Source organism: Gorilla gorilla, chromosome 11, assembly GCF_029281585.2.
Source record: "Gorilla gorilla gorilla isolate KB3781 chromosome 11, NHGRI_mGorGor1-v2.1_pri, whole genome shotgun sequence".
Taxonomy (NCBI): Eukaryota; Metazoa; Chordata; class Mammalia; order Primates; family Hominidae; genus Gorilla; species Gorilla gorilla.
Genome location: NC_073235.2, coordinates 40,165,968 through 40,192,464, shown reverse-complemented (window position 1 = coordinate 40,192,464; position 26,497 = coordinate 40,165,968). Strand labels below are relative to the sequence as shown.

The following is a 26,497-nucleotide window of genomic DNA, read 5'->3' as shown; positions in this document are numbered from 1 at the left end:
ATAGGGCAACATCAGATCTGACAACCCCAAGCTGACCATTAGTTCTGTACTTGAACAGCAGCACTTTAGCCAACTGTGCACTCAACTGCAGAAGTTAGCAATGCTCTAGCATACTCTGTAAATTGCCAGGTATAATCAGGAATTAAAAAGATTCTCTTAGAACATCATAGGAATACGGGTTTCCTACTAGAAATTATGTCTATGAAAAAAACCTTAAATGTTATTACATGGTACCATTTTTAATGAACTTTTACAGATAAACAGTTTGCATTGTTGTTTGATTTTTAGCAAATTAACTCTCAAAAACATTAGGTTGTAACTTCATGGCACCAAATGTTTATTTTACTGAATGTTTTACTTTTCATCTGAATTCTGAGACACACATAAGTCATAAGCATAGGTGGAAATACACATAGGTAACAGCTCTCAAATGAAGAAAAAAAAGTGAAAATGTAAAATGTAAGATAGTCAATCAAATTTTTTCATAATACCAAACAAACACTGGTAATCATTAGTTCATAAAATCCAGTCAATTGTTGGGCTAATTTGAATTTATTTTAAGGTGTTTATAGTCATATGCATATACAAAAATATGGCAAAACATTTGACAAAAAGAACAAAGAAAATTATAATTAAGAGACCACCTTGCATGTAAAGAAAACTACTATGACCATTTTTAGTGGCATTTTTAGTGGCTCTATCTTTAGTGGCTCCAAGATGATGCTAGGCAAACAAAAACCACATGACCAAATAAGTTAATCAATTCACCAAATTACTGTAAAATTATGACCATGTGTCTGCAAGTACACATTATTCTGGATCTGATATCTACTACAGTTAACAAAATGAATCAACCATATATTTTAATCTATTATGTTACTTTTATTCTATATAAGATATAAGCTTGAGTATATATACATATATTCACAAATATATATATGCTTTTTCTACATGTGATAGAAACTTGAGTTGTTTCTGTCACTCTAATGTCTTTTTGCTCTATTTTATGTGAGCATATAGCTAACTAAACTTAGAATTGGACTGACAAAGGCAATGTCTCAGTATCCCAAAGGAATTGCATTTATTTCTGGAAGAAACACACACAGAGATTCATTATACTACATGAATGTAATTAACTACAGGTCCAAAATACACATAACAGTATCTTATTTGAAAAGCTTCTATGGGGGGAAAATCAATCAAAATCTATTGTAAACAACACTTGTTTTGAATAAAATCACAATTACTTTCAATTACATTACAACTATCTATTATAGTTTTTGCTTATAGGACACTTTCAAGTCTCAATCAGATTTTAGAATGAGGTTCAATGTAGTAACGCTATTTTTCTATGCTCATAAAACTTTTACCAAAGCTTTGATTCTAATCTCTTTGAAACACTAATGATGAAATGGCCTAATCTGAGTTTTTACATTGATCAAAAAAAAAGTCTTTCCTGAGTGAGAATGCTCCTTATAGCTTATAATCCATAACAACTTATGGATTGGTGCATTGGGAGGATCCAGTGCTTTTAAATACTCAGTTTAGAGGTATGTGGTGGTACAAAACCTTTAAGCCATGTTACTTAAAAAAAGCATTAATGTATTCTGTAAGAACATAAAAAAAGATAGGCTAAAACTTCTAACTATTAAAAAAGATAATAGTGAAAAATAAGTCTTCCCACCAACCTCTCAATTCCCTACCCAGTAGCTATTACTGTTACCAGTTTCCTCGTGAATCTTTCTAGTTTTTCTCTGTATATGCAAGCATCTGAGCACACACATACCAATTCATACACTTCTTAAAAAGACACAAATGGTGCATATCATTCACTTTGATTTGTACTTTTTCTTTCACTAAACAATATAGGTTGGAAATATTTTCATATTAGTTCATAAAAGAAGGTCTACCTCTTCTTAGTATCCCTGTGATAAACCATGACACAGTTATATCATATTTTGGTTTTCCCATTATTCTATTTGTGGGCATTTATATTGTTTTCATTCATTTGCTATAAAAAGCAATCATGTAATTGATATAATTTACAGACTTCTTTTAGTATATGTGCATATAACTGCATGATGAGTTCCTTAGAGGAACATTTTAGGTCAAAATATATGACAGGTAAATAAATATATTAGTATGGCCTAACTGTCCTCCTGACAGGGTGCTTTAATTTATACCCTCACCATGAGAACCTAATGAAAGTTGTAAACTCTCCCAAGACCAAATATATATTTTATATATACTTATCTATATATATAGATACAAATATAAACACACACACACGCAATTTATATCCCAATATACATATATGTGTGAATACATAAACTTTTGTGTATCTAGACACACATAGACACACACACATATACTCACACATAAGATATTGCTGTTTTAGTTAGATCTCCAAATTCCATCCATGGATAAAAGGTTAAGGGCTTACTTGTGGACTTGAAGACTCATTTCCCTGGGACCTCAACTTAATTCTGTGTCAGAAATAGGGTCCACAGGCAATGGGTGAACCTGGCTATATTTAATATCATGCTTCCTTCAAATTTAAATCTACTTCTAATTTAGCATTAAAGCTAATGAGATGTTTTTAAACACCTTTGGCATTCCCAGACACATAGGGGAAGCAAAAGTTGACTAAGATATGGTGGTAATTCTTAAAAGTTGATTGAGGGGTATAAATATTGCTTCTCCTGTTAGATCTGTGTTTCTTTGGGCCTGGGCTTTGGATTTTGCTTCATTTAAACAGGTCATCAAGACATTTCTGGTATGGCTAAGGCCTCAGGTTTGGAAGGAGAGTTCCTAGGGTATATTTACCTGAGTTTTTTTCTGTGTTTTCCCTTCCCATGCCCTAGGAGTTAATGTTGCTTTGCTTGATCATTTGTAGCATTTTGTTTCCAAAAGAAGTATGTCTGATGGCCACGGAGACTGGCTTTCCCCTTCTATCCAATTCACAAAGTAGGAAGCAGGGACAGGGGTTTGTAAAAGCCTAAAAGATCTGCCTTTAAAACCTTCCTCTGTCACTTGCTGGTGGTGTGAAACTGATAAAATTAACCTGCACTGCCATTTTCAGTTTCCTCATCTCTCAAATGGGATGATAACATCTCATTAGGTTGCAAGAACGTACGTAATGAGACATTTCATGCTGTACAACCAGCCAGCACAGAGCCACAGGACACACAGAAAGCATCTAATAAATGTCCATTTCTGCACTTAGTAAGAGTCGATGACTGAGCCCTACAGGCCTAATACTGCAATATCCATGACAATCCTGCAGGATAGATACCACTAGATTAGGTTTATAGATGAGAAAACTGAGGTCCAGAGAAGTTAAGAAACTATACCTAATCACAAAACAGGTGTGTGTAAGCCATGGGTCCAGTAAGGTCTAACTTTGAAACTGATGCTCTTTACCTTTTCACTAGTATTTCTTGAAGCAAATAGGATCTCTGGACATTTCTTGTAAGTTCTTGAGGTTCTATTCCAATTTTGTCATTTTAGTTATATATACAAATTCAGTTATAAGAGTAGATCATTTTTCAGAGATAATTTAGGATTGAAAGATATTTTCAGGCTGGGTGCAGTGGCTCATGCCTGTAATCCCAGCACTTTGGGAGGCCAAGGCGGGCGGGTCACTTGAAGTCAGGAGTTCAAGACCAGCCTGGCCAACATGGCGAAACTCATCTCTACTAAAAATACAAAAAAATTAGTCAGGTGTGGTGGCAGGCACCAGTAATCCCAGCTACTCTGGAGGCTATGGCAGGAGAATCGCTTGAACCTGGGAGGTGGAGGTTGCAGTAAGCCGAGATCACACCACTGGACTGCAGCCCGGGTGACAGAGTGAAATTCTCTCCCCGACCCAAGAAAAAAGAAAGATTTTTCAAAGAATATTATTTTTGTTACTTAACCCACTGTTTCTTAGACTGAGGTTGAGAGACGTTCAACCATTCATGAAAATACTGTACACTTAAAGGGACTCATGTATCATGTAATATTCAAATCTGAGAAACCCTGAATTATGCCATACTGCCTCTTTCTTCTCTCCTCTTTTCCTCCTTCCCTCCATTCTTTCCATCATGAGAAGTGGCCAAAATATAGACCTCCCCTGAGAAAATTTTCATTTCTTACTCACAACTGAAACTCACCTGGATCAAGTGGTTGAAGAGACCATCCTTTAAAAATATCATGTATTTTTGAATTCACAGGTCTGTTTTTCCCAGAAAGGTTTTTCACATCAGCTTTTTTATCCTCTGAGCCTGGTACTTTCATGCAGTAATCCAGGAAACCATTTGATCTCATTATCTCTGTATAGCCCTTCTCACAACCACAGACTCCACCCTACAGCATAAAGAATATTTTTATGGTTACACAGTGAGTTGAACAGGTGAATGAATAAAAATATAATGTTAAAATCACTTAATATTTGCACTATACATCATGGCAATTTAGGGTTTGGGGCAACTGACTTACCAGTGACATGAAAATCAAATACATAGTTCATCTTTTTAAATTCCAAAGTCAGCTCTTAAATCAAATGTTAGGTTTTTCAATGTGTTTACAATTCTGACACCTGCCAAATATTAAACCATAGTTCTTTGTGAATAAAGTTAATTAACTATGCTTTTCCTCTCTCTTTTTGTCTTTTTTTTTTTTTTTTTTTTTTTTTTTTTTTTAGATGGAGTTTCACTCTGTTGCTGAGGCTGGAGTACAATGGTGCAATCTCAGCTCATTGTAATCTCCGCCTCCCAGGTTCAAGCACTTCTCCTGTCTCAGCCTTCCGAGTAGCTGGGATTATAGGCACCCGCCATCACACCTGGCTAATTTTGTCTTTTTTTTTGTTCTTTTAATAGAAACAGGGTTTCACCATGTTGGCCAGGCTGGTCTTAAACTCCTGACCTCAGGTAATCTTCCCGCCTCGGCTTCCCAAAGTGCTGGGATTACAGGTGTGAGCCACCATGTCTGGCCATCTTTTCCTCTCTTATGGAGATGTTTATGGCATTTAATCAAATTATCTTCAACTCTTATCTCCATTTGTTTCAGATCCTTGCCTAGTTGCTCCAACCCACCCTTCTTACTGAGAAGCAAAGCAACAGGGATTATGTACATATCTTCTTTGAATTAAGTGCTCTTGCTATCACAGCTGCGAAATCCCTCCATCACCTTTTACCATTGACCACTAAATGTTAGAGTAGGTAGCTAAGAAGACAAAAGCAGGACAGGAGAAGGGTCCCCCACCAGGAATGTCAGGCAACCATCAGGTGATGGTTAGGCAGCTGTTAAACTGTCTCTCTAAAATAATAATTGGTTGCAGCGAGCACGAGGGAGAGGCAGTCTCCCAAAAGATAGAAAACACCTGGCCGGGCGCTGTGGCTCACGCCTGTAATCCCAGCACTTTGGGAGGCCAAGGTGGGTGGATCACAAGGTCAGGAGATCAAGACCATCCTGGCTAACATGGTGAAACCTGTCTCTACCAAAAATACAAAAAAAAAAAAAAAAAAAAAAAAAATTTAGCGGGGCGTCGTGGCGGGCATCTGTAGTCCTAGCTACTTGGGAGGCTGAGGCAGGAGAATGGCGTGAACCCAGGAGGCGGTGGTTGCAGTGAGCCAAGATCATGCCACTGCACTCCAGCCTGGGTGGACTGAGCAAGACTCCATCTCAAAAAAAAAAAAGAAAAAAAGAAAACACCTGAAGCTGGTGATTAATAGCTTCCTAATAAAATCTCAGGAGTTGGGCAAATGGGCTCAACCGTGCTCACTAAGAGGCAAAATGGAGTTTAACTGGTATATGACCTTCCTCTAGGAACACACAACTTGTAAGGGAAAAATGCCTAAAGTGAGCATGTGTACAACTTCAGTAAACACTCTGTGCATTCGGCCCCTCCCAAGTCCTGGCAGGCCACTGTGGATGGCCACTATGCATGTGGACGGCACACCCTAAGGGAAGAATCGGGGGAGAGGGAAAACGACCTCTACCCCTGAAGCATGCCAACATATAAAACCCAAGTCAAAGGTCAAAGACGGCACTTGGCCTTCTTCCACGTGTACTTTACTTCCTTTCTTTCCTGCTCTGAAACTTTTTAATAAACTTTCACTCTTGTTCAAATACTTGCCTCAGTACAAGCATAAGTACATTCTGCCTTATGCCCCTCAGACGAATTCTTTCCTCTGAGGAGGCAAGAGTCAAATTGCTGCAGAACTGTATGGATTCACTGCTGCTGACATAACCATGTCAAACTACGTCTCTGCTTGTAGGCTTACTTCTGCACTCAAGGAGGGCAGCTTTGCATGGGAGATAAAAGACTTCACCAAAGACACATGCTCAAGAGAAATATACCTATGGCTATCTGAGTTACTCCTTCCTTGTAATAACTCGAGTGTCACCCCACATCACATCTCTAGTTGGCATTGTGACAATGGGTCTTTTATATTAGTCTGTAAATTTCTGGTCATTTTTAAGTACAATGAATGTCACCAAGAAGCAGATTATTATGAGACATGATGGATGAAGATTCCTATCTGTCTCTGGAAGTGAACTTGAAAATAACTGCTCTTCCTCCAGCAAGTATACAGACAATAGAGAAGGGTGGAAGAGAATAAGCATAAGATTATGAATCTCTATGACTTCGCTCTTATGGCTCCTTACCTAAAGCTATTTATCTAGCATTTTCTGAACAGACCTTAGCTTCACATAGCTACTCATGCCAATCCTCATCAACCAGTTAACTTTATTTAGGTCATCAATTATTGACTGAACACATGATTTTGAAGAGAAACAGATACTAAAAGTAAACAAGGCACCTCAATCTTCTATAAAAGAAAAAAAGTAAGAGCACATGTTATAGTTAACAGCCTATAGTTTAGTTCAGGTTGCATTCATATAATAATAACATAAACATGATATTTTCAGTTGGTTTTAATTGAAAGTATCACAAAATGATATCTTCATATCACAGTGGAGATATCTAAGCAAATTTGTATGTGCTCAGCTATTAAAGCCATATTCTCAAGATGCATCTCTATTTTTAGCATGAGATAAAACTTGTAACCAGTCAGTCATATGTTCAAGAGTTCAAGGAAAAAAGTATTTTCTGTTTAATTAAAGAGGACATCCAGAGAGTTGGTGAAAAGCTACAATTTCTACTTTTCAAACATCATTAACCCAAATGGAGTTGTTCCTGAACTTCCCCTCTTTTCCTTCTATTCGCCTCTGCAAGCTGACCCACTGTCTTTTCTGTGGTAAAGAATTAACCCATCTTGATTTGTAAGGCCAATAATAGGACTGAGTACTTGAATTATTTTTAATCAAATCACTTTTAGAATAGGCATATTATAAGAAAAAGTTTGTTTCTTTAAAAAATGTAGTATAGTTTTTAAAAATTATAATGCACTGCACACCATGAGTGCCATTGATTAGAATACATTACATGTTTTACATTAATTCCTGAGTTGTGGTAGACGGGAGTTATAGGAGAAAAAGCACAAATAAATTTCTGCTTTGAAAAAAAAATACATGCATAACCGCCACCCCATACACATATTTTTTTCAACCATAGTCACATATTCAATTTATTTAAAATAAACTAAAAATGTACTCACTCAACAGTAATCATAGTGTAATACAATTTGCATAATAACTTTAGCAAATATGAACATTTATAGTATCTTTCAAAATAGTTGAGGCGTATAAAAGGTTAAGAAGAGAAGACATAAGTCAACTGAGAATACTTACTGGTAAATAGAGCTAACATAAATTACGTATTTGAAAGATAGATTTGGCTAAAGACAGATTTATAGAAAAAGACTGTTAATACATGGTCCTGACGAGATATTCTTTATAACTGGGATTACTCCTGCAAATGCCTCTAGATGGTATCATGGGCACGTGGAACTGCTGCTTGGGCTGCAGCAGGCAGGAGAACATCTGATTGCATATGTAAAACACAGCAATTAATGCACTTATAGAAGACTCCAGCACATGACTCACCTGTGTACAGTAGGAGAAAGGTTTTCTGCAGGCTGGAATGCACTGCCGAATGGCAGCAGGACGGGCCTGAGGGGAGCAGCCTCCTGCAAAGGAAATTCCACCATCATTTGCAGATTTCTCTATGATAAATATTTCTAATTTTTTGGTATTTTTTTTAACCTGTGCCACCGGCCTCTTTGCAACAGTATTATTATTTTTAAAAAATCTATTTGCCAACATTGTGGTCCAAGCCTATTTTATTGATTACTCTAAAATGAATTGAGATGGGAGGCTCTTCTAACAGAGGCTATTTGCAGTAGAGTTTTTATACTTGTTTATTGGCGATGTGATTCTATCATATGGCTATGCTTGAGCGCAAAGTCTATGAGAGCCAGAATCTGTAGAAGAATTGATAAAATCTAAATTTAAACTCAGGAGCAGAAAACATATCTGCTGGAATACTCCTTCTACATATATACAGCTTCAGCTCCTGAGCACCCAGGTAGGCACTAGGCCGATTTCAACAACCCAGGAAATGCTAAAAGAATGCCATGAATGAATTCATGGGACCATGGTATCAAATATGTTGGTAGTATTTTTAAATGTAAATCAACTGGAATACATGCACACAGAGTCACGTATAAACACATTCTTAAGAGCAAGCACCGAAGCTCTAGGAGAGACAATCAAACATCTGACACAGTACTTGTTCCTGCTCCGTACATATTTTTGAATAAATGGATGAGACAATGTATGTCTCTGTAACTGGAAAATCATTTACATACTAGTCTTACTTTGCTAAATTCAAGATAGTAAAAGAGACATGAGACAAAGCCTAGAGAAAATTTGACAAAGCACCATTTATATAGTACTGGTTGCATTGAAAGGTTCTAGTGTTTGGATAAGTACAATTGTCAACCCATTATAGTTTATAGTTTTGTAGCTAGCAAAAAGCTCTGGGCCTAAGGCAGAGTAGCGAACAGTCAGACCTACATCGTCCCTGGGAATGAAGCAGCTAAATTCTCACTGTGACTTGAAAAATAACACAAAGAATCCACACAGAAATTTTTAAAAAGCAAAATTCACAGTCCAGAATTAGCATCTAGGTGTGAAATTGATAATTTCGGTGTTAGTGGCAATAACCACACAGTCCTATTTCTACCAACTGTGTTGGTGCTGGCTGGGGGAGGGTTTCCGTTCTTTCAACCAGGGATCTCCACAGCAGGAGTACCTCAGTGGGAGGAGGGCTCTTGGGAATAGGAAAGAAAATCTTGGAATTTACATAGGTTATAGAACATGTTTTTTAATTCTAAGAATTAAATTAAGCTTTAATAATATTTGTCAGATGATACTGATGACCTGAGCTTCTTCATCAGATGATTACATGTTATACACTGTGCATGAGGAATTCCGTGCAGAGAATTGACAGCAAAGCTCCTACCAGTACGTTAACTCTCAGTGTATTGCAGAGTATGATGCCTTCTGTGTTCCTGACTAGGGAGACTTAGAGTACATTTAGTTTTAACAACTTACAAAAAAGATAAGTAGCTTAAAGTAAATTATTTTGTGGATAAACTTTAAATTAAAAAGAATACCAATAGTGCAAGAGCAAGTAAACAAGAAAAAGGAGGAGCTGACAATACTTCTATTCCTATAGGCATTTCAGCTCTTGCACAAGCTCTCTGTAAACCACAGTACTAAGTAAAAATAATGACAATTTAATTTGCTGACAAGAAAGCATTTAAAAATCTCAAAAATTGGCCAGGCGTGGTGGCTCACGCCTGTAATCCCAGCACTTTGGGAGGCCGAGGCGGGCAGATTATAAGCTCAAGAGATTGAGACCATCCTGGCCAACATGGTGAAAACCCGTCTGTACTAAACACAAAAATTAGCTGGGTGTGGTGGCGTGTGCCTGCAGTCCCAACTACTCGGGAAGCTGAGACAAGAGAATCACTCAAACCAGGGAGGCAGAGGTTGCAGTGAACCAAAATTGTGTCACTGCACTTCAGCCTGCTAAATGGTATCTGCCACCATGAATGAGGGACCTCTTGCTCAGTCTATATTTAGATATTAAGTAATAATCATGACTCACAAAATATTCAAAAACTAAGCATCTAGTACATGAATACAAATACCTGTAATTTACATCATAAAAGCTTTCTGCATCATTAACATACAGAATATTTTAATTTTTAAATTTTGTCTTTATTAACCTCTTTAATTTCAACTTCTGAGTATGTTTTATGTCAGGTGAGTACTGCACACACGCATGCTAAGATATGTCCTTTGAAATGTTTTATTGAGAAGGGACATGATTTAAAATTTTACTAGCATCTGTCTTTTTCAGTCTTTATCTCAGATCATGATATTTAAGGACATTTTATTGCATTTCAGCTTATTTCTTTAAGTTGTTTGATATTTTTATAGGTCTTAAAATTGAATTGCTTTCTTTCTAAGATGCAAACGTCTAATGAAAATTTGTAATAAAATTCATCTAAGCTACCTGCCCAAGTCACCCCTTGTTTATAATTTGTAAGCTAATTCTTCTCACAAATAACAACACTCAGGGGTCTTTGTGAAGTGCCCACATGAGTCTTAGGCAGGAATACCTGTGACATTAACGCCATCTGAACGCTGGCACCATACAGTTCGTTCGTTATTGTTCCAAAGACTTGCTTTCCATGTGTAGTGATAACATTTGCCTCCTGTAAGTAAATATGATAATAGCAGTTCTATTACACCTCACTTAGAATAAGCATTGATCAATCAAGGCTAAAGAACTGAAAAGTGCTCTTGGTACCTGTACAAGGGCGTGTTTCTAGAACCTGTTGGGGGCAGCTGTCTTGGTTCTCAAAAGACTGAATTATAAATGTCCTTGATCTAGACTGGCGGCCCACAGTCTCAAAGCTTCTTCCATCAATGCAGGTTAATTCACACGTGCTCCACTCTGACCATTCCGTTAAATGGCAGTCTCCTGGACAGTCATGCAGTACCGGGTGGAGAAAACAGCATGAAAAGTGGCACTGGACAACATTTGCATGGACAGGGCTCACACAGAGATTTGCAGTGATACATGCAGTTCCTGATACTACACATTCTATATTGATCAATTTTCCAATCAGAATGTACTAAGAATGATGAAGTAATTTATAGTTTAATCTTGTTTAACAAGAAAGTGCCAAAAACTAGATTGTTATTACTTTGCTTCAAATTGTAGTAGTCACATCTAGAAAATATTATGTATCTGCTAGTGTTAATAAAACTTTTAAAAGAGAGATATAAAGATTATGGTAACTCAGTGTTCAAAGATCAGAATAACATCATAAAATGGATGTTCATAGAAACCATATAAAAGAGAATAAGTAGGTCACTGAAATGAATTATCTTTTGGACCAAAGAATGTTTAATTTAATACCCTAAACATCTTTCTCACTCAAGAAATATAATGTATAATTTATATAAATGTATCTTTATATAAATTATATATAAATTGTTTTTGTAATACATATGTGTGTATACATACATACACATATGTTATATACTGTATTATAAAAACATATTGTCACTTGAACTTATGCCATACAAACTATGTTGTGTTACTAGGATTAAGATAAACTGATACATTTTATGTAACTAATAAAATTTATATAGAACTTCACATTTATATGGAACTTCACATTTACAGAGTGCTTTCATGAACTCATAGCCTTACTGGTTCCAACCATGCCATCACCCAGAATTCAGCCAACATTTTTTGAATGCTGGCCAATGTGCTAGGTGCTGTTGGATATGGAATTAACATCACAGTTTCTAGATGAAGAAATCATTGCTCACAGGGGCTAGACTACATACCCCAAGCAAAACAATGATGTGATAGAGACATGATTCTAACTTAGCTCTTAAGTTTCCAAATCCAGTGCCTTTTTTTTCTTTTGCCTACTTTGGCTCCATCAAAGCAGTAGGTATATACCAAAGTGATAACCACAATTAAAAATGAATTAAAGTTATTTAAAAACTTTAATTTTGATGAGCTAGAGCATCTCTAGGAAAACAGTAGTAAAATAAACAAAAAGATCACCATGGGAGGCACTCCCAATCACTAGCATTGCATACCTGGGCAAGGCACAGAACACAGCTGCTTCAGGATGCTGTCCTGAAAGGGCATTTCTCCACACAGTGCATCCTCGACACGTCCAGCTGCATGAGATATTGAACCATTGTGGACCATGCAGGAAAGGCTGCGGATCTGAACTCCTTCCCCACAGTCTCCACCCTATGAGAGGAAAGGATACTTTCACAATTACCCAAATAATTCACATCTCAAAGTTTTGGCTCTTGCCACCTCTTGCCTAAGAAGACCATAGTTGCGTATTTTGGTAGCTTCCTCCTCTTGTGAGCTATCTCTCAATTGTTGACAATAAAGCATCCCTGAGCAACACTGCCAGAGCTGATAGAGAAGCTGCAGTGGGAATGCAAATCATGCCATGGAACCTATGTACTTAGAATATGACAACTCATTTTGGAACTCAGCCAAGATTGACTAAAAAAGAAAACAATACATAATTTGTCTAGTTGTATGTGATAAAATGACCTAATCTGTAATCACCAATGAGAACATATAAAGTTACTGGGCATAAATTTCTTTTATTTTACGTGTTTTTCTTTTTTATAGAATTCAGTACTTTTTCTGTGGATTAGGTTGAGGTTTCTAATAAAACACGGTTTTTCTCTGTTGCCACAAGAATTTGTTTTCACAGCATGCCTTCTATGCTGAATAATGTTCTTTGAAGACATGTCATACCCATCTCACTTAGATATTCTAGGCAATTAGAAAAATTTTGTACAGTGTCTCACAGAAACAGAAGCTTAGAATTGGATGGCTCCTAGTGGTAAACTGGCCCAACGATCTGCCTGATAAAGGGTTTCCTACTATAAATTTTTTGGCAGAGAAGACTTCAGCTCCAAAATGTCAGCATAGAAGCAAGCTGGCTTCACCCTTCCTCCAGCCCCCCACAGAAAACCAAAAACAAATATTCAATGCTGAGACTATCATCAGCCATATCTCAGAGCTCAAATATGAGGATAAGACAGTTCCTGGTGCCACAGAGAAGTGAAAAAACTCAGTAAGTGGTAAGGGAATCAGACTTCCATATCTGCAATAGCCCTCCCCCGAATCTGCCCAGAACCAAGTGCACAGAAATTTTCCCCTTTACTCATGGTTTCTGTGCTGCAAAATGTGAGATTGAGGTAGATAACCAGCTTCCCCACCATCTTCAGTATCCTGGCAGGAGGCCTGTCCCTGCCTCAACCCACCGGAAGCATGGGAAGTGCCTGAAGAAAGAAACATACCTAAGGACATCCAGAGACAAAGAGGGGAGGGATGACTACTATCCTCCAGCTCTGAAAACTCTGTTCTGTAATTCATCCAAAGGAGATACCAAGTCAAAGTGGCTGTTCAGCAGTACCACACTTTAGGAGGTTGGTTTCACAGATCCCTTAGGCATGAACACCTACCTAGCCTTCTCACACTATTGGGATATCCCCTTGGGGACCTCCCCTATTCATGATAGGCAGCACACTAATTGTTTACTGAAGCAAAGCAAACCTAGGCTCAAGATGCTATATAGTGCTGAAAAGAAGGCCAGAACTTACCAGTAGAAAAAAAGAAAGAAAACCAACAGTTAAATTATGAAGAATTACTAAAAAATAATATCCAGTAAAAACCAAAACAAGCCACACTGACAAGCCTGGAATTAATAGCTAAGCCTTCCACATAAAGACAGAGAGGTACGTCCATTAAAAAAACAAGGGAAACAGGGAAGCAGGACCACCCCAGATGAATAAAGAAAGGAACCAGTGCGTGATCCTAACAACATGGATATGTGAGCTCTCTGAGCTAGAATTCAAAATAACAATTTCTAGAATACTCTATGATCTCCAAGATAACACAGAAAATCTATTCAGAAATTTATCAGAGAAATTAAACAGTTTGAAATAATAATTTTAAAAAATAGAAATATTGAAACAACTACATTTGCTGAACTGAAAAATTCATTACAGGCTCTCAAAATCGGAATGGATCAAGCAGAGAAAAGAATTAGGGAGATCAAAGACAGGTTATCTGAAAATACACAGTCAGAGGAGAAAAAGAATGAAAGGGAATGAAGACTGCCTACAAGATACAGAAAATTACCCCAAAAGACCAAATCTAGGATTTATTGGTGCTCAAAAGGGAGTTGAGCTAGAGCAAAGCATCGAAAACATATTCAAATAAAAACAACAGAAAACTTTCCAAAACTTGGGAACGATATAAATATCTAGGTACTGCAAGGTCAGAGAACACCAAACAGATATGACCCAAATAAGACTATCATAAGGCGCATAATAATCAAACTTTCCAAGGTGAAGGAGAAAAACAGGACCTTAAAAACCTTAAGACACAATAAGCAAACAACATATAAAGGAGCTCCCACTTATCTGGCAACAGATCTTTCAGTGGAAATCATACAGGGTAGAAGGGAGTGGGACATTTTCAAAGTTCTGAAAGAAAAAATATCCACTGCCCAAGCATACTGTATCCAGCAAAGTTATCCTCCAGATATAGAGGCAGGATAAAGTCCTTTACAGACAAACAAAAGCTGAGAGAATTCACCACCACCAGACTTCTTTTATGAGAAATGCTAAAGGGGGTTCTTCAGTTTGAAAGAACAAAACACAAATGTGCAAAATGAAATCACAGGAATAATTAAGCACATGGACAAATATGGAATATCCTAATACTGTAATTGTGGTGTGCAATTCACTCATAACTGAATTTGAAGCCCCAAATAAACATCTATCAAAAATAATAACAGCTACAGCAACCTAAGAATAGATAATATAAAAATATGTCAATTGAGAAAAATGAAAGTCAAAATGTCGGGGGCAAAGTGAAAGTGTAAATTTTTTTGTTTGTTTCTATTATTTTCTTTGTGATCTAAGTGAACTTGTCATCTCTTCAGAATAACTTGTCATACAGGATATTTTTGTAAGCTTCGTGGTAACCATAATGCAAAAACTTATAATAGGTTTACCAGAAGTAAAACGCAACAAATTAAAACATACTACCAGAGAAAATAACTTCACCACAAAGGAAGAGGGGAAAAAACTAAAAGAGGAGTTACAAAACAATTAGAAAACAAGCAACAAAATGGCAGTAGCAAGTTCCTATCAATAATACTGAGTGTAAATAGACTCAATTTTCCATTTAAAAGACATAGAGTGTCTGAACGGATAAAGGAACAAGTCCCAAGTATATACTGTCTACAAGAAACTCACCTTACCTATAAAGACACATATAGTGAAAGACATTGAAAGTGAAAGAATAAAAAAAGATATTCCATGCAACTGGAAACCAAAAAGAGAAGGAGCAGCTATATTTGTATCAGCTAAAATAGTCTACAAATCAGAGACTGTAAAAATAGACAAAGAAGGTCACTATATAATGATAAAGGTGTCAATTCAGCAAGAGGATATAGCAACTGCAATTGTTGATAGACCCAACACTGGACTTCCCAAGTATATAAAGAAAACATTAATAGATTTAAAGGGAGAGAGAGAGAAAGAGAGATCTCAATACAATAATAGTAGAACATTTCAACACTCCACTCTCAGTAATTGACAGGACAGACACATAATCAACAAAGAAACACTAGAGTTAAACTACATTATACCAAATAGGTGTAACAGATATTTACAGAATATTTCACCCAATTGTTGTAGAATATACATTCTTTTCATCAGCACATAGGACATTCTTCAGAATAAACCATATCTTCAGCCACAAAGCAAGTTTCAACAAATCCAAAAAAGTAGAAATCATATCAAGTATGTTTTCTGATCACAAGGGAATGCTGCTAGAAATAAATAACAAGAGGAACCTTAAAAACTACACAAATACTTGGAAATTAAACAACATGCTCCTGAATAACCAACGAATAAATTAAAAAATTAAGAAAATGTAAAAATTTCTTAAAACAATGAAAATGGAGATATAACAAACCAAAATCTACGAGATACAGCAAAAGCAGTATTAAGAGGGAATTTTACAGCAATAAATGTCTACATTGAAAAAGTAGAAAGAATTCAAATAAACAATTTAATGATGTACTTCAAGGTACTAGAAATGCAAGAACAAACCAAACCTCAAATTAGTAGAAAGACAAAATCATATACATCAGAGTAGCCGTAAGTCAAAGTGGTCTCACCATACAGAAGATCAAATGATCAAATCTTTGTTTTTTTAAAAAAAATAAACAAAACTGACAAACTTCTAGCTAGACTAAGAAAAAAGAAAGAAGACCCAAATAAATAATATCAGAACCCCAAAAGGAGACATAAACACTGAGATCACAGAAATACAAATAATAATTACAGTATATTATGAGCAACCAGATGCCAACAATTTGAAAAACTTAGACTAAATTGATAAATTTCTGGACATACACAACCTATCAAGATTGAACCATGAAGAAATAGAAAATGGCAACAAACGAATAACAAGTAAGAAAACTGAAGCTGTACTTAAAAGTCTCCCATGAAAAAAAAACCCAGACTCTGATGGCTTCATTAATGAATTCTACCAAACATTTAACGTAGAACTAATACCAATTCTACTCAAATTATTTAAATAAAATTGAAGAGGAAGGAATACTTCATAATTTATTCCATGAAGCCAGCTTTCCCTGATCCAAGACCAGAAACGGGCATAGCAAAAGTAGAAAACTATAGGCCAGTATCACTGGTGAAAATAAATATAAAAATCCTCAACAAAATATTAGCAAACCAAATTCAACAATGCATTAAAAAGATCATTCACCATGATCAGGTGGGATTCATTTCAGGAATGTAAGGATGGTACACCCTGTGCAGGAATAACATGCAACATTATCAGAAGCAAGAACAAAAACCATACGATCATTTCAACAGATGCTGAAGAGCATTTGATAAAATTCAGTATCCCTTTATGATAGAAACTCTTGACAAATTAGATACAGAAGAAAAAAGAACTCAAAATAGTAAAGAGTTCATATGACAGACTCACAGCTAACATTGTATTGAATGGAGAAAAATGGAAAGCGTTTGCTCTAAGATCTGGAACAAGACAAGGATGCCTACTTTTACCACTTTTGTTCAACATAATACTGGAAGTCTTAGTCATAGCAGTTAGTCAAGAGAAGGAAATAAAGGACATCTAAGTTGGAAAGGAAGACATCAAATTAGCTTTGTTTGCAGATGATATGATCTTATAGTTACAAAAACCTAAAGGCTCTACCAAAAAACTCTTGTAACTGATAAAAGAATTAAGTAAAATTGCAAGATACAAAATCAACATACAGAAATGAGCAGCATTTATATACACCAACAGTGAACAATCTGAAAAATAAATCAAGAATGCAATCTCATTTCCAATAGCTATAAAGGATATAAAACACCTGCAAATCAATTTAACCGAAAAAAGTGAAAGAGCTATACAAGGAAAAGCATAAAACGCTAAAGAAAGTAATTGAAGATGATATATGAAAATGGAAAGATATTCTATGCACATGGATTGAAAGAACTAGTATTAAAATGATGATACTTCCCAAAGCAATTTACAGATTTAGTGCAATCCCCATCAAAATACCAAAGACATTCTTCACATACATAGAAAAACATCGTAAAATGTATATGGAACTCAAAATATCAATGCAGTGGCATAATCAGGGCTCACTACAGCCTCGACCTCTCAGACTCAAGCCATCTTCCCACCTTAGCCCCCCGAGTATCTGGGATGAGAGGCATCCACCACCATACCTGGCTAACTTTTTTTTTTTAATTTTAGCAGAGATTAGGTCTCACTGTGTTACCCAAGCTGGTCTCAAACTCCTGAGGGCAAGGGATTCTCCCACCTCAGCCTCCCCAAGTGCTGGGGTTACAGGCGTGAGCCACTGTGTCCAGCTGAAACTCAAAATATCTTGAATAGCCAAAGCAATCCTGAGCAAAAAGAACAATGCTGAAAGCATCACACTACTTGACTTCAAAATATACTACAAACCTGTAGTAGGCAAATCAGCATGGCACTGGCATAAAAACAGATACTTAGACAAATGAAACAAAATAAAAAACTCAGACTTATATGCATGATAAAAACCCCAGATTTATATCCAGATTTATATTCATGCATTTATAGACAACTCATTTTTGACAAAGGTGCCAAGAACATGCAGTGGGGAAAGGATAGTCTCTTCAATAAATATTACTGGGAAAACTGGATAAGCATATGCAGAAAAATAAAACTAGTCCTCTATCTTTCAACATACACGAAAATCAAATCAAAATGTATTAAAGTCTTAAACCTAAGAACCGAAACTTTGAAACTACTGGAAGAAAAGAACTTTGGGAATATGCTCCAGGATATTGGCCTGGGAAAAGATTTTTTTTTTCTTTTGTGTCAGGTATCAAAGCACAGGCAATCAAAGCAAAAATAGACAAATGGGAGTACAACAGGCTAAAAAGCTTCTGCATAGCAAACAATCAACAAAGTGAAGAGACAACCAACAGAATGGGAGAAAATGTTTGCAAACTACCCATGTGACAAAGACTTAATAACCAGAATAAATAAATAGTTCAAAGAACTCAATAGCAAAAAAACCCCCAAATAATCCAATTTAAAAATGGGCAAAAGACCTGAGTAGACATTTCTCAAAAGAAGACATGCAAATAGCCAACTGCCATATGAAAAAAAAAAGTTCAACATTAGTACTTATCAGAAAAATGTAAATCAAAAGCATAATGAGATATCATCTTACCCCAGCTAAAATGGCTATTATAAAAAAGACAGGTAATAATAGATGCTGGTGAGGATGTGGACAAAGGGGAACCCTTGAACACTGTTGGTGGGAATTTAAGTACAGCCATTATGGAAAACTGTATGGAGGTTCCTCAAAAAACTAAAAATGGAAGTACCATATACAGAAATTCTACTACTGAATACACACGCACACATACACACACATACACACACACACACACACACACACACACACGTTTATATACTCAAGAGAAGGGAAAGAGGTCAATAAATTGAAGAGACAACTGCACTGCCATGTTTATTGCAGCACAATTCACAATAGTCAAACTATGGAATCAACCTAAGTGCACATCAATGGATGAATGGATAAAGAACACGTGGTATAATGTATACAAATGGACTATTACTCAACCATAAGGAAGAATAAAATCCTGTCATTTGCAGAAACATAAATGGAACTGGAGCTCATTAAGTGAAATAAGCCAAACAGAAAGACAAATATCATATGTTCTGACTCATATGTGGAAGCTAAAAAGGTGGATCTCACAAAGATAGAGAGTTAAGATTGGTAGTTACCAGAGGCAAGGAACGCTAGGGGTGGAGGGGGGATGAAGACAGGTTGATGAATGGGTACAAATATATAGTTTGATAAAAGAAATAAGACCCAGTATTTGATAGATCAGTAGGGTGACTATAGCTTACAATAATCTACTATATATTTCAAAATGGCCAGAAGAGAATAATTTGAGTTGTTCTAGCATAAAGGAAAATATATAAGGTAATGGATATCCCAATTACACTGACTTGATATTTACGAATTATATGAATATACTAAGTTATCACATATACCCAAAAAATACATACATCTATTATGTATCAAAAATATAGTTCTAAAATAAAAAATAAAGTTTTGTCAGGCACTCATGAGATGAGTATCTTCGATTTTAGTCAGGTGTTCACACTTCAAATAAGTCCATTAGATATTTGGATAACTTCAGTTGATAACTCTGTTTTCATGTAGATATTCTAGAAAACAGAGTCCAAGGCAAAACTTTCACACTAAGAAGCAATCCCAGTATGGCTAGAGTAGAGGTAAAATATAACTGAAGCAGGAAAGGAGGGGACGCTAACATGAGGTAGTGTGTTACCAAGCTGGCCTCAGCTTCACAAACAAGCACAGCTGGTTTCTTGGCTACTCACATCATCTTCCAGACAGATCATGGGGTATCACCATGTCTCAGTACCATTCATGAAGAGCAGGGAGGAGAGGAAAGAAAGGAGAGGCACTTAAATGTCAACAACTCCTAGGATCCAGTTCTTATTGATCAGTGGTCATTTTAGGAAGTCTTAACTCCTCTGTACTTCCAAGTTGTGTTAATCAGCTTTCACTAAGTCCAGAAGTTGGTGGAAGAGCTAGAGGCTTTGTGACTATTGCTGCTGCTATGGATGCTAAGACAAAGAAGAAAAGTGAAGGTGGGAGCAAGAGACTAAACAAGAGGGAGAATAAGAGAAGTGAGAGAGTGGGGGCGGGGGGGTTGGGGGGAGAGAGAGAGAAAGAGACAGAGAGAGATCGGAGTAGGGACTCAGGCCTTCAAACTTCCCAGTCTTTTTGCACCTCTGTTGCTGCAGTCAGGTATGCTACATGCTACAATCCATTATTAGATGACAGTCTGACAACTATGCACTTGAAAACTGAGTGTCTCCTCCTTCTTATCCCTCTTCCCCTGCAGGACTCCCAAACTGCATTGTCTAGATTTTAGAGCTGCTATAGCTCTTGCAGAGGCAGAAGTAGGACAAGGTGGCCCGCTAAAGCAGTCATGACAGCATTCCAGGACATGGAGCAAGTGATCCCTGGGCTTATGGGTCAGCTGGGCATCGGACATGCCAGGGTACAGTGACAGCAGCTGTTGGGCATCAAGGGAAGGTCACGGATAAGCTGCTGGAGGGTGCAGGATGGTATAGAATGGCTGCTCATAAAGCTTCTTAACATAGAGAAGTTGTGACTCAAAGACATACTGGAGCAAAAGAAAAAGGGTAACTTGGAGGACATGAAGTTGTAGCAACTTTAAATCTAAAGAATCTGAGCAGTCACAAACATTAGGGACACTGTACCCTCTTTTAAAGAAGTGTTCAGAGGAATTATGATTTATTTATCTAAGATAGTCTCTTAGTCTGTTCATGTTGCTACAATAAAATACCTTAGATTGGGTAATTTATATAAACAATGGAAATTTATTGCTCATGGTTCTGGAAGCTGCAAAATCCTAGATCAAGGTGCCAGTGAATGTTTATTATTATTATTATTATTATTATTATTATTATTAAGATGGAGTGTCACTTTGTTACCTAAGCTGGAGTGCAGTGGGGCGATCTCAGCTCACTGAAACCTCCGCCTCCCAGGTTCAAGTGGTTCTTCTGCCTCAGCCTCACGAGTAGCTGAGATTACAGGCACGTGCGACCACACTCAGCTATTTTTTTTTTTTTTGTATTTGTAGTAGAGATGGGGTTTCATCATGTTGTTCAGGCTGGTCTCAAACTTCTGACCTCAAGCAATTCACCTTCCTTGTCCTCCCAAAGTTCTGGGATAACAGGTGTGAGCCACCATGCCCCACCTGAAGTGTTTAAATGAGAGCCAGGTCCTCATAGATGGTGACTTCTGGGTGTCCTCAAATGGTACAAGGGAAGAAGAAGCTCCTTCAGGCCTCTTTTATAAGGACATTAATACCATTCATGAGGGCGGAGCTCTCGTGCCCTTATCACCTTCCAATAACTCCACTTCTGAAATCCATCACATTGGGGGTTATGTTTCAACATGTGAGTTTGGAGGAGGAGGCACAAACATTCAGCCCACAGCACACAGTCGTTCCCACATTTGTTTTTATCAGTAATTCATAATTGCTCTAATAATTTCTATGCCTGTTATGAAACTGTCCCAAAAAAGCACCATAATTTTAAATCTAAATGCATTTTTTTGGAGATAAGTGGAAGTTCAAAATCAATTCATAGTAGATTTATTCGAAGCAAATATTCTAGTAAATGTTTATTTCCTAGAGTGAAAAACAATAGGTATAAATTACTCCAGGGAAGGGAGGGCTCACTTATAACTTATTATTCCATATGATAGATTCATTGCAGAATTGTCTAGGTGTATGTTTTACTGTGGAGTATTAGACTTTGTGTACCTGGAAAGAAGAGTTTAAAGATACTGTAACATACATTAAATTTGAAAGTTTTGAAAGCACTGATACATGGACCCTTAGGTAAAATATGGAGTTTATTAAAGTGTTTTTTTTTTTTTTTTACACACCATGAGACAGAGTGTGAAGAAATAACAGGAAACAAACTTATGCTGCAGATCACTTTAAAAACTAAGACAAATAACAGTGTGCTCCTAGTATGTATCTTGGGATCAGTCCATATTCAACCTTAATTGCTTATACCTTTGACAACAACAGCCACAATGTAAAGAGAAATCAGCATCAGATTAATAATTTCCATCATAAAGCAAACATTCACTCATCCACAGTCAAGAGATTTTACACACTACGGCCTGAAAATAGACCCAGGTTTCTAAGAGAAAGACTGGAAATGGCACAGGTTCTCTCGTTAACTCTCCATTGCCTAGAGCATTAATAGAAGTTTTGTTTTGAATTGGCATTACTGCCTAATGTGAATAGGCAGATGGTGCTTATAATCATAATCATAGTTTTAATAAAACTATAAAAATTATAATACTAACTATAACTATTGAGCTCTTATGTCTATTACTATGCAAAGTACTTTAACTTATCTACTTCCTGCCCACATAACAAGCGAAATAGGTACTACTGCTACCCCCACTATATAAAAAAGAAAACAGATGTTTGGAGACTTTATAGACTTGGCCAGAAATGCAGAACTAAAAATTGGCAGAACCATGACCAAAATTAGGGCCGCTAGACTCCAGAATCTGAGCTCCTCAAGCAGATTTATGAGCATATGTGTGTATATGTGTTAGCAGCTGAGAAACTCGGGAAGAGTTAGGAAATGCTAAAAAAGAAAGTGATGCCTGAGGATAAATACTTCCTTTTTCACATAAGACACTGGCAGAATTGGCACACCCACTGTGCCCCACGCGAGCTTTTATTATGGGTTGATACTTGTGAAGGCAAGCAGCCACCTAAATATCATCACCACCCTCATTGAATGAGATCCCAACTTGTGTTTGGCAGGCAAGGACATGCTAGGACAAGAGGAAGCACAAATGCAGCGTTAGAAAGATGTTTTTCCTTTGTGCAAAAAGGCCCACGTGCATTTTGATCAGTAATTTAAAAAATCCAGCTTATATATACATTTAAGTATAGTAAATTTTTAAAGAAGATATGATGTTACCTATCTCACAAAGAGTTAACAATCAGGCTGCAGGAAAAGTAGGAATGTAGCTGGAAGTCAGGAAAAACTCAACTTAGATATTGTCATGATTCCCTTTCTCTTGCACCTCTGCTTTACTTTATGTCATTTTCGGTGGGCTTTTTGCTTCTGAGTGACTGACTTCATCTATAAGGTAGAAAAATGTGGCAGTGAAGAGCTTCTGATTACAGTATCTTGGAATGAGATCAATTTCATTTTAAATTATTGGGGACGAATGCTGATCGGCACTGTTTGGGTAAGTGCCCACCCTAGAATAATTAACTATAGACTTGTTTATTGAAGCTTTTGCATAGATTAAGTCTAGCTCCAGAGTTTCTTCCCGACTAGAAATGTCAGTGAACGGGACTCACTCTATCTAGAAATCTGGGGCAACTCTGAAGTTTCTGGAAGCAAAAACCAATCACCTACTCTGGTGGATCTCCAGAAGCCTTGTCAGGGCTTTCAAGACTAGGTATTTCCAATAGATGCCATAACCCTCCACCCATCACCAGCACCACTACAGAGAATGACCACCACCCATCACTCTTGCCCTTATTGTTTTTGTAAAAGCTCAACATTTGACAGCAAAACATAGCATTTGGCATTTTCCTATAATATTCCTATAGAACAAGTTGGTAGACTTGCCTTTCAAAGATACAGATTCCTGATACCTGAGAAGATAAAAGAGAAAGTGCCAAAAACAGGTAAGGTACAGTAGTAGTTGTATTTTTGGTAAAACTTGGAGTGTGGACATTGTCAGTTCTCTGTCCCTCTGTCTCTCCCTCCCTCCCATCCTTTGTCCTCTCTCTTCTTCCTAACATTGAACTTTCCTCTCCCTTCCCCTGAAATGGCTTTCTAAATTCTTTGAGCTTATTTTCTCTATTCTGTCAAAGCAGTCCCAATGATAAGAGGCAATATTCCTTCAATTTTTGTAAGTGAGTCCAAACAACATTTAAATATTGCTGAATACTTAGGAAAGAATTTAGACTAGTAGACAAAGTATTAATATTTAAAGCTATTAAGTTACTTCTGAATTGGTTAATTAGCATGGTTACCTTATTTTCTCTAAAAATGAGACTGAACAAATGTACCACGCATTTGTGTTCCTCTGGGACCTATTAAAATACATAGGCATTTAACTTTTGCAAGATAATAATGTTGCCTGACAATGTCATCCTGACAGGAACACTAAACATCTCTATGAGAATACTCTGCAGATTTCTTAATGCATAATCAAAATTATTGTTACCTAATTAAAGTATGCTTTGGAACATGAACTAAGGATAAACTACTAGGATAAGAAAATAGGGAAAAGCAATGTGCTTTTTCTTAAGCAAGAAGCCAGAGAGAAAATGCAGTAGAGGATCTTTGCTGATCTAGCAAAAGCTCTTGGTACGCGATATACTAGGATGTTGTTAGGCATTTATCTGTAAGGCCAATAAAAAAGTAATCATTGAGGAAAATGTAGTAACCATGGTTCATGTAATAATGTTAAAATATAACTTCATACACTTTTGGTTTTCTGCTCATACGCAAGATTTTGTCTAACCCTAAAAGTGCTTCTTTAAGAAATCTAAATTTCTTAAACAATCTAAAGGAAGCTATGCATTTTCACAGCATCAGGATTTTTGCCTAATTAAATAATCCTTTGATATTCCCAACAAGCCAATAAAATAATAGAATTCTTAAGGATGCCAAGGAGATTGAAGGATCTGTGACCTGTCCTATTATAATCAGTGCTTAATGAATGGCCGTTTATTACCCTAGCAATATCACTCTGCATGAGGTTAAGCCATTTGGTTGTATTTTTCCATGTTCTGCATTGCATTAAAAATACATTGTGCCAGACCCCCGGTGCTGTGAAATTTATTCCATCAGCGCATAGGTTTGACCAGACAAGTGCTTCGAATATACTGATGAATATTTCTCTAACTGTCATTACATGACCTACCTCCAATTTACATGCAGACCAGTTGCCAAGGACCCAGCTGTAGCAGGGGGTCACTGGGCAGGTTTTCTGCTGGGTAAGCTCTGTGGGGCATGGCCGTCCTTCTCCTTGGGTTGGCATAATGATAAATCGAGTCCGGCTCATTCGACCTAAAATGATAAGGGAGGTATCAGCTTTTCAGTTAGTTTGGCTTGGAAAAGGACCTGAAGAACAGAATGTTGCCTTATACACGTAAGTCTTCATTTTAATAGACTGAACTCTGTCCTAACCCACTTTTAGTTTTTCTGTCATTTTCATTTAGAGTTCCACGAGACACAGGCTATCTAGGTTTTCACAATGCTTAAAGGATCTGAAATTCTGTCTTCTACTTCTTTTAGTCTTCAAAGTACAAACTTTCTATTGTTGCCAAGTAGACTGATCTTGTAAACACTGGTAGACTGTCAATTCATTTAATAAATATTTATTTATTAAGCTCTAGCATGATCAAGGCATCCTGTAGTGTGCTATGGACAGTAGTAAAATTACCAGATGTATCCTCTACCGTCAAAGACCTCATATTTTAAGCCAGGATTACAAATATTAAACCAAAATAGTGAGCATTGTCTCTTCTGTGAGGCAATGAGCATGAGCATACTAAACATGAGCAAGTAAGGTAAAAATCACACATCATCCAAATTATCCTAAAAAATTCCCTAGGAAGGTGCTACCCCAAGGTCCCAATAGTGTTTTTTAATTAATTCAAAACAGATACTTTTTTTCAGAGGTTTAGAACCAATTTCTTTCTTCACCGAGCACAAGATAAAGTTGTTGGCTTGTATGAAGGAACCAAGATGTTTAAAAAACATATGTTCAAATACTAGTCTCCTGTTCTGCAATGAAAGACAATTGATTAGTAAAAATCGCTCAGGAAAGAGCAGTGCTCCCATGTCATCTTCTGCCCCCTCCTAGGCATTAGGTCATCAGCTCATCAAGTGGAATAGTGATGGAATAATCTACATTATTTGTTTGTGCTTCTCTCTTTCTCTTGTACTCTTTCACTCTCACTCTCTCTTTCCTACTCACTCTTGTTCTTTCTGATGAAGAACTCAGCACATATAATTTAATTACTATTAGTTATTTGTGAATATGATGGACTTCCAATGTTGTTATAAAGTTAATTATGTAATTGTATTTGTGATAAATGTTAAAAGAAAAACAGGGTTCTGTGGAAGCATGCATTAGAATGGCAGCCCATTCTGAGAAGGAATCAGAGATCACTGCCACGAGCAGTGGAACTTTAAGCAGAAATCTGAAAAGATGTAAGTCAGACAAGATGTGCAGAGAGAGTATGCCACACAGAGGAGGGAGCACGTGAAGAG

At 36.8% G+C, this 26,497-nt stretch overlaps 1 protein-coding gene across 1 annotated transcript in view; it reads right to left on the bottom strand.

Moving 5' to 3' along the window:
* Positions 1–26,497, bottom strand: part of THSD7B (thrombospondin type 1 domain containing 7B) — a 913,367-nt gene that overhangs the window by 10,026 nt on the left and 876,844 nt on the right. The window contains exons 21-26 of the mRNA XM_019021646.4: positions 25,143–25,288; positions 12,085–12,244; positions 10,772–10,945; positions 10,581–10,676; positions 7,993–8,075; positions 4,155–4,347 (exon numbers count right to left, since the gene is read on the bottom strand). Coding sequence (XP_018877191.3) covers positions 4,155–4,347; positions 7,993–8,075; positions 10,581–10,676; positions 10,772–10,945; positions 12,085–12,244; positions 25,143–25,288 — 852 coding nt within the window. The remainder of the gene's footprint in view (positions 1–4,154; positions 4,348–7,992; positions 8,076–10,580; positions 10,677–10,771; positions 10,946–12,084; positions 12,245–25,142; positions 25,289–26,497) is intronic.